The 15811-nt window shown below is 37.9% G+C and overlaps 1 protein-coding gene across 4 annotated transcripts in view; it reads right to left on the bottom strand.

Annotated features, from left to right (window-relative positions):
* LOC148942732 (diacylglycerol kinase 1-like) overlaps positions 1-15811 on the bottom strand; it is a 147596-nt gene that overhangs the window by 107339 nt on the left and 24446 nt on the right. For all 4 annotated transcript variants that reach the window (XM_089102798.1, XM_089102799.1, XM_089102800.1 and 1 more), the window contains exon 3: positions 3366-3669. In XM_089102798.1, the coding sequence (XP_088958924.1) occupies positions 3366-3669 (304 nt within the window). The remainder of the gene's footprint in view (positions 1-3365; positions 3670-15811) is intronic.

The raw sequence follows: 15811 nt of genomic DNA, 5'->3' as shown, positions 1-15811 counted from the left end.
TATTTTCATTACGTATATTAGGCGGTTCGCCCCTTAGTCAATACAATCACTCTTTACGCTAAAGTTCAAATTTTGTTCCAATTCTTTAAGAATGACCCCTTAATCACAAAGGCCGTTAATTAGAATAAATAGTTCTTATGAAAATACAAAAAAAAAACTTTAGCGTAAAGAGCGAGGTATTGACTAGGGGTAAACCCAAGCATATACGGAACAATTTCGGTTCGTTTTAAGTTTTGAAGTACTCCTTACTTTCAGTTGAAAACTTGTTTTTTTATTTAATTTCTGATCGTTTTTTTAATAATGCTGGGAAATCCAGTGCCCCCTTCATAGCAATTTCCCTACCCCATGAAAACTTCCTCCATAGAAAGATCCTCCCAAGTAACCCCTGACCCACCTCACTACTAGAAAAAATCCCCCCTGAAAATGTCTGTATACTTCCCAATAAACAATATCCTACTATTTGTAAACATTGGGCCAAAGTTCATTACTTGCAGCCGTTCCCCTGGAGACTGTGGGGGATTAATCATCCTCAAAGGCATATTTATTACATTTTTCGACCATTCTGAACAAAACGGCTACCTCAAAATTTTGATCGGGTGACTTTAGGAAAGAATGAGCGTGGGAGGGGGCCTAGTTGCCCTCCATCTTTTGGTCACTTAAAAAGAGCACTAGAACTTTTAATTTCCGTTTGAATGAGCCCTCCTATGATATTCTATGACCACTGGGTCGACACGATCACCCATGGGGAAGAGAAAAAAACAAATAAACCGTGAATATTTCTTCTGGCAAAAAATACAAAATTTCATATTTTTGCAAATAGGAGCTTGAAACCTGTACTGTAGAGTTTTCTGATACGCCGAATCTGATGATGGGATTTTCATTAAGGTTCTATGACTTTTAGGGGGTGTTTTCTCTTTTTTTCGAAAATAAGGCGAATATTCTCAGGCGCGTAACTTTTGACGGATAAGACTAAACTTGATGAAACTTATATATTTGCAATCAGCATAAAAATCTGATTCTCTTGATGTATCTTTTGGTATCAAAATAACGTTTTTAAGAGTTTCGGTTACTATTTAGCCGGATAGCTCCTTACTTACAGTTCGTTACCACGAGCTGTTTGATTTCTGGCCGGTGAAGTTTGGGCTATTATATGATTTTGTTTTTGCTCGCCTTATGATCAATATAGCACTTTACTTTTCTTCAGAAAACTTCTTTTTGGAACTTTTTTTCAAAAAAATCTAGTAAATACACTAAAAATAAGTTTTTTCCTATTATTTTTAGGACAATTCATGAATGCACCTTTGCTACCTAGTGATAAAAATACTGAATAATTTTTACTGTGCATGCGGTTAGGGATTAATGTTTTAGACCTTCAACAAAAAAGGAAGTAGAATTTTGGAGCTAAAACCTTGAGTTTCCACCTTTTTCTGAAAGCACAAATATAATAATTAATAATCCCGAAAAAACCAACATCCTTTGTGCCTCTTGAGAAACAAGCAATATTAAGGGCATCGATTCACATAATATGGGGAGAGGAAAGAGATTTTGGCAAATTTTAAATGAAAATACAAACTAAAGTATTTTTAAAAATATAGGGGGGGGGTTAAATGAAAATTCCAAAATGACATTTTCAAAACAGAGGCGGAGGGGCAATCCCTTCCTTTCTAATTGGAACCTTTTAGTATCAATCATGGCTTGGTGAAAAACAGTTTAAAACAATTTTGAATTGCCAATACCGATTTGTTTTTATTGGGTAGTAGCTACCAAAACAAGGAAACAAAAAAAGGAAAAAAGAAGGATGCAAAAAGGGAAAATTCCTTAATTTCAGCTTCTTTCGGCAATATTTTATGAACATAGCAGCATACATAAATTATTTAAAATTGTAATAGTATTTAAGAACTTTATACGAACCCGCACGGTTTAATTTCACAGCTCTAAAAGGCTCTAATATGTAAGGAAACTTACATGCTCTAATATGTAAACGAGTAAGTTGAAGTTTAGTAAACTATATAGCTGTGAAATTAAACGGTGCGGGTTCTTATAAAGTTCTTACATACTATTACAATTTTAAATAATTTATTTATGCTGCTATGTTCATAAAATATTGCCGAAAGAAGCTGAAATTAAGGAATTTGTTCAAATGCAAGCCTTGGTAGTATATCAAATAGTTCGTGGTAACGAACTGTAAGTAAGGAGCGACCCGACTCAATAGTAACCGAAACTCTAAAAACCGGAATATCGATACCCATAGATACATCAATAGAATCAGATTTTTATGCTGATTTCAAATATATAAGTTTCATTAAGTTTAGTTTTACCCATCAACAAAAGTTACGCTCCTGAGAAAATTTGCCTTATTTTCGAAAAAAGGCGGAACACCCCAAGAAGTCATAGAACTTTAATGAAAATCACACCATCGGATTCAGCGTATCAGAAAACCCAACTGCGGAAGTTTCAAGCTCCTATCTGCAAAAACGTAGAATTTTGTATTTTTTGTCAGAAGAAAGATCACGGATGCGTGTTTATTTATTTTTTTTTTTTTTTATTATTTTCCCAGGGGTGATTTTGTCGATCCGGTAGTCCTAGAATATCGTAATAAGCTCATTTGAACGGAAATTAAAAGTTCTAGTGCCCTTTTTAAGTGACCAAAAAATTGGAGGGCAACTTGGCCCCCTCCCACGCTTATTTTTTTCCCAAAGTAACCCAATTAAAATTTGAGATATCCATTTTGTACAGCATAGTCGAAATCTAATAAATATGTCTTTGAGGATGACTTAATACCCCACAGTTCCCGGGGGAAGGGCTGGAGGTTATGAACTTTGCCCATTGTTAACATATAGTATTGGTTAATGGGAAGTATAACGACGTTTCAGGAGGGTTTTTTTCTGATGGGGGGGGGTGTCAGAGGAGGGAGTTAGCCATTTAGCCAAAACAAGTAAAATTAATATGAAATTTTTTTTTTAATTATTAATGTAAGGTTAGCCAAAATCAAAGCGGCATTAATTCAAAAACGTTCGAAAATTGAATAAAAAAACAAGTATTTTTAACTGAAAGTAAGGAGCGACATTAAAACTTAAAACGAACAGAAATTATTCCGTATATGAAAGGGGCTGTCCCCTCCTCAACGCCTCGCTCTTTACGCTAAAGTTTGAATCTGTCACACAACTTTATTTTTAAAAACAATAAAAAACTTTAGCGTAAAGAGTGAGGTATTGAGGAGGGGACGCCCCCTTTCATATATGGAAAAATTTTTGTTCGTTTTAATGTCGCTCCTTACTTTCAGTTAAAAAAAACTTGTTTTTTTATATAATAATAATAAAATCAAAATTAGAGCAGCTATTAAAAAAATATATATATATATATACCAGTTCGTGCACGAATAACAACTTCCGAATCAGACCTAATATGCCCCAGGCTACCAAGTTTTTCTGTAATACCATGAAGTCTCTCTGATAAGCCAGGAAACTTAAGTGATCCTTCGGTGTTAGCTTCACTTAAAATTGGAGCACAAATAGTGGTTGAACTCAGCGCAGCCATTTCCTTCAATACAGGCTGCACTATGGACGGCTTTTTAACAAAAGATAAAAAAACGTGCTGACAAAGTTCTTCCGGCGTTTCTATATCTAGGTATGTGTCAAGAACTAGCTTGAAAGTGGTGTAATCCACATCCTGAAAGAAGGAACAAAGAGACAGTTTATTTTTAAATCTTTGACAGCAAAGAATGTTAATATTTATAAATACTTTATTCAATTTATTAGGTTTGTTTAAAAATCTATTATAACCCGTCAATCTTTCATGATGTTTAAGTTGGTGAACATTCTTAAGTATTGGAAACACAAATTGAGAGAGATTATAAAAATCTATGAGAACTGCTTTGCCACAGTAAAGATACAAGCGAAGCTCAAATTAGCAACACCTGGGAACCTGTATTACACAAATGAAAGTATCCAAGTAAGTGTATAACTCCATTTCCCCCATATTCCAACTACCCATTAAGATCTCGGCGCGGCCTAGCTATCCATACATTTTTCCAAATCAAAACCATGCTGATGCAATATGGAGTTGTTTGTTTTTACTATTGTTAATTTCAGTTTTATTATTATTTTGATTTGGATGTTCCAGGCAATAATTACAAATCCAAACAAGCCTGGTGATTTTTTTCAAAAGACAAGTTGAAATTATCGCTCGGGGATAGGGTTTATCAATTTTATCCCAAGCTAGAGGCACGACTGCATAACGAACTGCTGTGTAATGAAATAGAAGAAAGTATAAGAGAAAACCATCAGCTCTCTGTGTTTTTTTTTTTTTTCAAAATGATAATTTAAGTTTGCTTCCCCTCTCCCAGATTCTCTCTGAAAGTGTCTGATCAATCCCACAAGCCAATCCCAAGATACAAAAGACAACAAATTTTGAAAACTCTCGTACACACAAGGTTTCTTATGAGCTCAGGTGCGCGGGTCGTTTTAGGAGTTTATCATTGGGAAATTCTCGGAAATCTTCGCCTTGGGAGCAATCTCTAGGAATTTCTATCAAAAAGAGACCCATATCTAAACAACGCATAATGTCCATAGATGGGCTCTAGGGGTCATGTCGATACTGGAGGTATACTTATAAGATCTTTTGTCTATTTTGAGCAAAATGCATATCTTAAAATTTTGACCGAATACCATGGAGGGCTACGGGGTGTAGCGGTATAAAATAAGAGCGTTTAAGGAGGCTGATTGCCATGACACCACGTTCGAACCTTAAAAAATTGAAGTAGAACTTGCAATTTCCTATCTTTATGAGCCCTCCACCCATCAAGTTTCTGCGAATATCCCTTCCATGCGAAATGATTGGGGAAAAATAACAATAATACATGGAGATGCTTCACCATTTACTAAGCGTTTTTTGGGATTGGCTCTATGCCAGGTGCTTAAGCAAGATTTTTTTTGAGGGGGTCATTAAAAGCCTAAAAAGCAGCATATTGTAAGAAAAATATAATAAAAATATGGAAACAGTCATTAAATTTGGACATTTCGGGAGGCCACGTATGAAGAACTTCTATATAAATGCCTACTGCAATACGTAACCACTTCACTCTTTGTCACACGGGTATGCTTACTTTTGATATATCTAGTTTACGAACCGTTCTGGAATCAGGGGTGGAACCAGAAATTTTTTTAAGGGTGGGGGGGGCAAAAAAGATTGACCCGATAAACTTACGTTAGGAGCAAGTTTAATTAACGCAAATTTACGTTAATTAAATAAATCACACTACTGTAGACTACGTTAGGGGGGGACTCGCGCCCCCTTGCCCTCTGGATCCGCCACAGCCTGGAACGGAATCGATTGGTTCACTAAGAAAAAAAATGTACGAGATTGTTCCAATGGGAAAAGCTACAGAAATTTATTTTCCTACTTATGTTTCCAAACATAAAAAATGCATTTCGGATTAAATTAAACAAAAAATGGTAAACATTGGTTTAAACAAGTTTTTAAATATTTTACGTCTAAAATAATTTTCTCATATTTTTATGTTAGCTTTTCTTATTTGGGCGTTCCTCATGAACACACAAAAAAAAAAAAAAATAAGAGGCAATCAAATTTTTTACGCGCTAACGTCTTAAAAATGTGGCCGAATTTCAGTGGGATTTTTCAATTTGGATTCTAAAACAACTCGTACATGGTTTTCAAAACCTCTTGTAAAATATTTTGCGGCTTTAAACTTTCGTGGGCAATACAGATTGCAATTTTATTTGGTGCATTTTCTAGGTACAATCTTTCATCGGTGAAATTTATCGACAACTAAACTCAACTCTGGTATTTGCCTGCTAGCTAAGAGTTCCCTTGCTTATGACTCTGTGTTCCCTGGTATAAAGATTAGGATAGCAAGTAGTGGAGAACAAGTTTTACACAATTGTAAACCACATCCTGTAAAGAAAAAAAAAATGGTTCTTTACCTGCGTCATTAGAGTAAGAGTTGGCATCATTTTATTAATCTATGCTGGCAAGTTCTAATTAAAAAAAAAGTCTTTTCAGATCCTGTTTATTTTTTAGGCCTTGACTAAATCGTTCTCAGAATTGAAGTAAAAATAAATTCATAGGGCTAATATTTCCTGTTGTAACTCGACTTTAGCATAGATCCATTAGGTGTGAACGGTCTCAAATCAGAACTAACATTTGGATTTTGTTTTTTCAGGTAAAAAAAGGTCCTATGTTTATGTCTAACGCTGTGTAAGGTGTGTACGTGGGGACACAAAACACGATCATATTCCCATTTGGGACCACCTGCGGGAAATGTTAGTATTTTCTTCGGATTTTTGCCACTTCAACGTAAATAGCCTTGTTGTCAAGTTTGAGTAGTCTTTGGAAAACCAAAGCAAGAGAGAGGCATTTTTATTCCGTCTCGTCCCTCCCACGACTAAGCCTTAGCGCAAAGTTAGGCATGTTGCGTCTTGTTTGAAGAAGAATCACATAGATATTTTAATATTAGTGTGACTGGAGACAAAACGTGAGGCTATGGACACTCCAACACTTCTCTTTCCGTTTTTTTTCATGTTGCCCTTCTTTGTAGCGAAATAACGCATGGATCCTTTGTTCATATTAGTGGGAGCATAAATTGGCCCTCCGTCCTTCTAGCCACCATATTTTTTTTTGCTGAATGATGGGCTAGTTGCCCCTTGCTTGAAGCGGAATCATGCAACGATTCTCATTCTATGTTATTGGGAGCTTCAAATGTGCCCCTTAGCTTTTCATGCCCCCATTATTCTCCCTTAGCCCTTTACTCTTCCCATCCACAAATTCTTAGCAGAAATACTGGCATTTTGCACCTTGTTTTAACCTCTTTAAATCAAAGCAAGTCCCTCTCCAATATCACCCCGCAAATCTCTCTGTTAGGTTTTTAGTATAAGAGAGGTTATATTATACCTTTTTTAACCACAATAATACAAGAACTTTAATTCGTACCTCTAGATACCAAAGTTTCCTCAGGGGCGGTCTAATGCCCACCATCCTCCCCCTTCACCTTTCTAGCAGAAAGGTAGGAGTATTTCACCTAGCTTCAATCGGACGCAGACATGGTGCAACTTATTTATATCTAAATCATGCAAGAAATTTTAATCCGTATTGACAGAGGCACAAACTGGGCACTTAGGTCTTTCTACTTTCTCGGCTTTCACACCGCAAACAAGCAGAACAGTAGGAGTGTTTCGTTTCTTTCTGGGGAATTACGCAAGGTTTTTCAATCTATTTTATCACAGGACTATAGTGGCAGAATTGCCCTTTTTCACCAACCCCTCCCACTTCCAACGTTGAAGCGGAAAGGTAGGCATACTGTACCCTATTTGAATTGAAAATGCTGGATGATTTTCAATCCGTATGATCTCAGGCACCAAATGGGCCCTCAACCTCTTGAAGACACTTCCCCTTTCACCGTGGTATTTTTACCTAGAACCTCAAAACTATCTTCAATCATTTGATTTTTAGCAGAGAGGTAGCTTGAAATTCATGGGACAAGTATCCTGAGCCAATCAGACACGAGAAGGATGATTAGATCTATTTCCCCTTCATACCCCTTCAATCTGCTTGAAACTGTAGAATGTTGTGCTTGAAACTGTTTTTTTCTGTTTGTTTTTCCCAGGGGTGACCGTATCAAACCAATAGTCCTAAGATATCGGCAGAGGGTTCATTTGAACGGTGGGTCGTAACGCCAGGGAGTTTATTGCCAATATATCACCCCTCATCCGCAAAATGTGTCCCAGTCATCTCAGCCTTTCTCTTATTATAGCTTTAGAAGGTGGGATTGAACCCCATCTTTCATACAGATTACTGTATGAGATACGGTTAGTCAGATGGATACCCCAAACAACCCGTAAGCAATTTCTCTAGAAAACATGAAGTAAATCCTCTTCTAACACCTACGCTACATAACAGTACTTGGCCATTGGGATTACTGTTGCTTCTAATATTCTAATGCTGGTTAGCAGACTTTTCTTTCTGTTCTTCCAATCTTTTTTCAGCTGTGAAAAATACCCACCATCTTTACTAATAGTGCTACCTAGGCAAGTAAAGCTGTCCACTTGATCGATCTTCTCGTTCCCATCATAACCTCTTCAGCTTCACTTAATCCTAGTCTTAGCGACCTAGTATTCTTAATATTAATTTTTAAGCCTGTTCTTGAACCCGGGAAACTCAAAACTTCCGAATATTTACTCATGTTGCTAACATTTTCATCTAGGATGCTTAAATTATTAGCATAATCTAAGTCAAGGTGATTTTTACATCCCCAAATAATTCTGTGTTCTCCTATTTTCTTGGCTGTGCTCCTCAGAGAAAGTACGTCAAAATGATCCATACAAGTAGGGACAGAACGCAGCCCTCCTTAACTCCTGGTTTAATACAAAACCAGCTACTTACCTCATTTCCTACCTCAACCGCAGCAATGTTATTTTCGTACATAACAATAAAAACACACTACATAGTATGATAGTAGCAGTAAATAAAATTGCACTACATAAAAAAGATTTATATAGCAAACAAAAATCAAGCCAATGCCTCAATAATTACCACACTTACTCTTATCACCTTTCTTAGGAGCTTAATTAAAGTTTTACTAAAATTGCTAGGTACTTCCCTTTTTCCAAAAATCATATTCATAATCTTCAGTAGTTTATCTCTAGCTTCACAGCCACCACATATAAAAAGCTTGTTTACCTCACTATCAGCACTTAAGACCCTATTATTTTTCAATCCTTTTAGTACTGTTACTAATTCTTTCGCACAAAATAAATCTTCCTTCAATCTAAAGTGTCACAAACGTTAGTAGAGAGGGGTCATGAGCTCGTGACGGGAGTCCATATATGGGCATAGACCCACGTGGTTTATGGTTTTCTCAGTGAGAATGAAAAAACAGAATTTTTCTCACTTGAAAAAACATGAATTTTGTCACATTTATGGTTGTTTTCATGGATGGATATGTGTGTTGTTCGATTTATTTGATGTTTTTCTCGGATGTCAACATCAAATTATGGATGTTTTATGGTTTTTGTCAGTGAGAATTTGAAAAACATGAACTTTGTCACATTTATGTCTGTTTTCATGGATGTTTAATGGTTTTTGTCAGTGAGAATTTGAAAAACATGAACTTTCTCACATTTATGTCTGTTTTCATGGATGATTTATGGTTTTTGTCAGTGAGAATTTGAAAAACAGGAACTTTATCACATTTATGTATGTCAACAGCAATTCATGTCTGTTTTATGTCACATTTATGTCTGTTTTTATGGTTTTTGTCAGTGAGAATTTGAAAAACAGGAATTTTCTCACATTTTTTTATGTTTTTATGGTTTTTGTCAGTGAGAATTTGAAAAACAGGAACTTTCTCACAGAGAAAACCATAAACCAAGTGGTGCTGTCACGAGTCAGAACACCTGTGCTGTCGACCTCAATTCACCTATCGTGAATCAATAATTCCCCTTAGAAACAACAAATTAATTTTCCCTTTCTTGACAGATCAATCAATCAATGACATCATCTGTCAGACTTTAAAAATTTTCGCCTAGAAACATTTCTCCAGGAATAGATCCAAAATCATTAATGTCTTTGCCTCGGGAACAGTTCTACTGGTCGAACTCCAAAGGATATTAATAACCCCCGGCCATGGAAACAATTAGGCAAGAAACATCTTAGCGATGAATTGTTTTAGCGTGCGAAAAGGTTTCATATTAATTTGAAATGCATTAGCACAGAGATGCCAATAACAAAGGAACACGCTGAATTTGCGTTTAGGGATTATTTGGGCGAAAGCGTTTTAGACAGGTTATGGAACTATTTCGGCGAAACAGATAGAGACATTTTAAAAGAAGATTTTGAAGAGATTTTGGAAGAGGTTTTGAGTGTGGTCGTTATAATACACAAGTTTCATTTGAACAGTGTTGTGAGGTCCTCTAACCCAACCCCAAAGGGTTCCCATCCTCCTACCCCAACCCCGAAGGAAGCCCCCGGTCCTCAAAGGCCCCCCAAGCTCCCAAAGGCCCTCCACCGGTCCCCAAATGTTCTCTGGGCTGCGGACCCCCGGGCCCCCAAAGACCCTGCCCCAGTCCCCAAAGGCACGTCGAGCTCCCAAAGGACCAACGGGGTCCCAAAGGCCCTCCACCGGTCCTCAACTGCCCCTCCGGACCCCCAAAGGCCCTCCTCCGGTCCCCAAAGGCCCTCCCTGTGCCCCAAGGGTCCTCCTCCGGTCCCCGAGAGCCCATCAGGCTCCCAAGGACAACGGGGTCCCAAGGTCCTCCTGGGGCCCCAACTGCCCCTCCGGACCCCCAAAGGTCCTCCCTGTGCCCCAAAGGCCCACCCAGACCCCCAAAGACCATCTCCGGGCCCCCCAAAGGCCCATCGAGCTCCCAAAGGACCAACGGGGTCCCAAAGGTCCTCCACCGGCCCCCAACTGCCCCAAATGCCCACCCATGGTCCTCAAAGGTCCCCCGGGCACCCAAAGGGCCACCGGCGCCCCACAGGCCCTCCACCGGGCCCCCAATGTCCCCCCGGCACCCAAAGGCCCCCCCAGCCCCCCACATGCCCTCCCCGGCCCCCCAAGCCCCTCCCCCCGTCCCCAAAGGTCCCCCCCAGCTCCCCAAGGACCACCCGCCCTCAAGGGACCCACAGACCCTCAAAGGCTCTCCCCGAGCACCCGTCTTTCGTTGATGTGAGTTGTCTGAAACCTATGATTTGGGATGTGTAGTTTGCTACTTCAGGCTTTTCTGAGCAGGATTTCTTAGCCATTCGTAGGTGTGTGTTGACTGAAACCAATACTTTGGGATGAGTAGTTTGCTATTTCAGGCTTTTATGAGCTAGGTTTCATAGCCTTTCGTTGGTGTGTGTTGAGTGAAACTTATGATTAGGGATATATAGTTTGCTTTTTGGTCTTTTCTGAGTTGGATTTCTTAGTCTTTCATAGGTGTGTGGTGTCTGAAACCTGTGATTTGGGGTGTGTAGTTTGCTATTTTCGACTTTTCTGAGCTGGATTTCTTAGCCTTTCATAGGTATGCGTTGTCAGAAAATTATGATTTGGGATGTATAGTTTGCTATTTCAGGCTTTTCTGAGCTAAGGTTTTCTAGTATTTCGTAGGTGAATGTTGTCTGAAACCAATAGTTTGGTATGAATAGTTTGCTATTTTTGACTTTTCTGAGCTACGTTTCTTAGTCTTTCGTTGGTGTGTGTTGACTGAAACCGATGATTTGGGATATGTAGTTTGCTATTTTTGACTTTTCTGAGCTGGATTTCTTAGTCTTTCATAGGTATGTGTTGTATGAAACCTATGATTTGGGATGGGTGGATTGCTACTTTTGACTTTTCTGTGCTGGATTTCTTAGCCTTTCATAGGTGTTTGTTGTCTGAAACCTATAGTTTGGGATGACTAGTTTGCTATTTTTGACTTTTCTGAGCTAGGTTTCTTAGCTGTTCATAGGTGAGTGTTGTCTGAAACCTATGATTTGGGATATGTAATTTGCTATTTCCGACTTTTCATAACCGGATTTGTTAGTCTTTCGTAGGTGTGTGGTGTCTGAAACCTATGATTTGGGATGTGTGGGTTGCATTTTTTTTTACTTTTCTGAGCTGGATTTCTTAGCCATTCGTAGGTGTGTGTTGACTGAAACCTATGATTTGGGATGGTTAATTTGCTATTTCCGACTTTTCATAAGCCGGATTTCTTAGTCTTTCATAGGTGTGTGTTGTCTGAAACCTATGATTTGGGATGTGTAGTTTGCTTTTTGGACTTTTCAGAGCTTGGATTCTTAGTCACTCATAGGTGTTTGTTGTCTGAAAATTCGAGTTTGGGATGAGTAGTTGACTATTTCAGACTTTTCTGAGCTAAGGTTTCTTAGTATTTCATAGGTGAATGCTGTCTGAAACTTATGATTTGGGATATGTAAATTACTATTTCGGGCTTTTCTGAGTTAGATTTCTTAGTCTTTCATAGGTGTTTAGTGTCTGAAACCTATGATTTTGGATGTGTAGTTTGATTTTTTCGACTTTTCTGAGCTAGGTTTCTTAGCCTTTCATAGCTATGTGTTGTCAGAACATTATGATTTGGGATGTGTGGGTTGCTATTTCAGGCTTTTCTGAGCTGGATTTCTTAGCTGTTCATAGGTGTGTGTTGTCTGAAACTTATGATTTGGGGTGTGTAGTTTGCTATTTGAACTTTTCAGAGCTATGACTCTTAGTCCGTCATAGGCGTTTGTTGTCTGAAACTTCTAGTTTGGGATGAGTAGTTTCGCTATTTCAGGCTTTTCTTAGCTAAGGTTTCTTAGTCTTTCTTAGGTGAATGATTTCTGAAACCTATGATTTGGGATATGTAAATTACTATTTCGGGCTTTTCTTAGTGTGATTTCTTAGTCTTTCATAGGTGTGTGTTGTCTGAAACCTATGATTTGGGATGGGTGGATTGCTACTTTTGACTTTTATGAGCTGAATTTCTTAGCCTTTCATAGGTGTTTGTTGTCTGAAACCTATAGTTTGGGGTAACTAGTTTGCTATTTTTGACTTTTCTGAGCTAGGTTTCTTAGCCATTCTTAGGTGAGTGTTGTCTGAAACCCAGGATTTGGGATATGTACATTACTATTTCGGGCTTTTCTAAGCTAGATTTCTTAGTCTTTCATAGGTATGTGTTGTCTGAAACCTATGATTTGGGATGTGTGGGTTGCTATTTTTTTACTTTTCCGAGCTGGATTTCTTAGCGATTCATAGGTGAATGCTGTCTGAAACTTGTGATTTGAGATGGTTAATTTGCTATTTCCGGCTTTTATTAGCTAGGTTTCATAGCCTTTCATAGGTGTGTGTTGTCAGAAAATTACGATTTGGGATGTGTAGTTTGCTTTTTGAACTTTTCAGAGCTAGAATTCTTAGTCCATCATTGGTGTTTGTTGTCTGAAACCAATAGTTTGGGATGACTAGTTTGCTATTTCAGACTTGTTCATTTTGAATTTCTGTCATGAAATGCAAGAGTTGGAAAATTAGGGTCTTAGTCCACCAGCTCAGTATTAGGGTCCCAGTTCACCAGCCTAAACGATGGAAATTCACTAGCTCAGAATTGGGGTCTTAGTCCACCAGCCTGAATGGTGGAAATCCACTAGCCCAATATTGGGGTCTCAGTCCACCAGCCTTAATGGTGGAAATTTACTAACTCCGAATTAGGGTCTTAGTCCACCAGCCCGAATGGTGGAAATTCACTAGCTCAGAATTGGGGTCTTAGTTCACCAGCCTGAATGGTTGAAATTCACATTAGACGACACAAAAACTTACACACACACAAAAACTTACACACACGTACAAAAAATTACACACACACACAAAAACTTACACACACACACACATCAACAAATAAACAAACACACAAAAAAATAAACAAAAACGATGAAAAATACACACACACACACACACAAAAACTTACACACACACACACACACACACACAAACTTACACAAGCACACTAAAACTTACATTCAAACAAAAACTTACAATCACAAAAAAACTAACACACACACACACACACACACAAAACTTAATAAAACAAACACACCAGAACACTCACAAACAAACACACAAAAAAATACACAAAAACAAAAAAAAAAACACAAAAACACACCCGCACACAAAAACAAAAAAAAGAACACAAAAAAAACACACACACACAAGAACAAAAAATAACACAAACACACACACACACACACAAAATTACTCACACACACACACAAAAACTTACACACACACGCCAAAACTTACACACACAAAAACTTACACTCACACACACACACATACACACAAAAACTTAAACATGCACGCGAAAAATAACAAGCACAAAAAAAATTACATGCATACAGAAAATTACACACACACACACACACACACGACAATTACAAACACACACAAACGATCACTCACACACACACACGCCTAAACAAACACAGAAACAAAAGCTTACACACACACACACAAACACACACATAAACATGAAAACAAAAAAACTCAAACACACACACGCACAAAAAAATACACACAAACACCAAAATAAAAAATAAAAAAACCAAAACACGCGACAAAAAAACAAACCACGCACCAACTTACACACACACAAAAACTAAAACATGAACACTAAAACTGACACACACACACAAGAAAAACTAACACACACACCACAAAACTAACACACACACACACAAAAACTGACGCACACAAACACACACAAAAACTCAAAAAACAACACACACACACACACACACAAAACTTCCACATGCACACGAAAACTTACATGCACACAAAAACTTACACACAAACACACACACAAACACTCACAAACACACAAAAACACACACACACACTCACACACACACAAAAACTTACACACACACACAAACACACAAACACACACACACACACAAAACTTACACACACACACACACACACACACACAAACACACACACACACACACAAAAACTTAAACACACACACACACAAAACTTACACACACAAACAAACACATACATAAAAAAAAACACACACACACACACACAAAAACTTACAGAAACACTAAAAAACTTACATCCACACGCAATAACTCAGACACACAAAAACTTACACACACACACAAAAACTTACACCCACACTCAAAAACTAACAATCACACAAAAACTTAAAATCACACAAAAACTTAAACACACTCACAAAAACTTACACAAACACACAAAAAATTACACACACACACAAAAACTGAAACACACACACACAAAAAATATAACACACACACAAAAACAAAAAAAAAAAAAAAAAAAATCACAAAAAATCACACAAAAAACAACAAACACAAAAAAAAAAAATAACACATGCACCCTAAAAATTACATGCACACAAATACATACACACACACACACACAAAAACTTACACACACACGTCAAAACTTACACACACAAAATCTTTGAAACACAAAAACTAACACACATACATACACAAAAACTTACACACACACGCACAAACTTACGCACACACACACACAAACACTTACACACACAAAAAATTAAACACACACACAAACACACACACAAAAAAAAACAAACAAACGCACAAAATAACACACACACACACAACAACTAACACACACACACACTAAAACATACTCACACACAAAAACTTACACACACTCACAAAAACTTACATACATACAAAAACTAACACACACTCACAAAAACTGACACACACACACACACACGAAAACTTATGCATACACACGAAAACTACCAGAACACAGTTACATTGTCATAATTTTTCAAATTTCATTTTTAATTTCTATCGTGAAATACAAGAGTTGGATTATTTCAGTAGTGATTTGCTGTGCTTTACCTTCTCATAGTTAAATTCTCTTGATTTTTCGAAGTTCATTTTGAATTTATGTCATGAAATGCAAGAGTTGGAAAATTGGGGTCTTAGTCCACCAGCTCAGTATTGGGGACCCGGTCCACCAGCCTGAACGGTGGAAATTCACTAGCTCAGAATTGGGGTCATAGTCCACCAGCCTGAATGGTGGAAATCCACTAGCTCAATATTGGGGTCTCAGTCCACCAGCCTGAATGGTGGAAATTCACTAGCTCAGAATTAGGGTCTTAGTCCACCAGCCTGACTGGTGGAAATTCACTAGCTCAGAATTGGGGTCTTAGTCCACCAGCCTGAATGGGTGAAATTCACATTAGACGAGGTTAAGTGCGCACACACACACAGAGAGAGACGACTAACACACAGGGACAACACACACACAAAGAGACGACACCTAACCTTTTCCGGC

This window comes from Artemia sp. Qi Xiang Cuo, chromosome 16 (genome assembly GCF_049724085.1).
Source record: "Artemia sp. Qi Xiang Cuo chromosome 16, ASM4972408v1, whole genome shotgun sequence".
Classification (NCBI taxonomy): Eukaryota; Metazoa; Arthropoda; class Branchiopoda; order Anostraca; family Artemiidae; genus Artemia; species Artemia sp. Qi Xiang Cuo.
The sequence above is the reverse complement of the archived record's forward strand: the minus strand, read 5'-3'. Positions and strand labels throughout refer to the sequence as shown.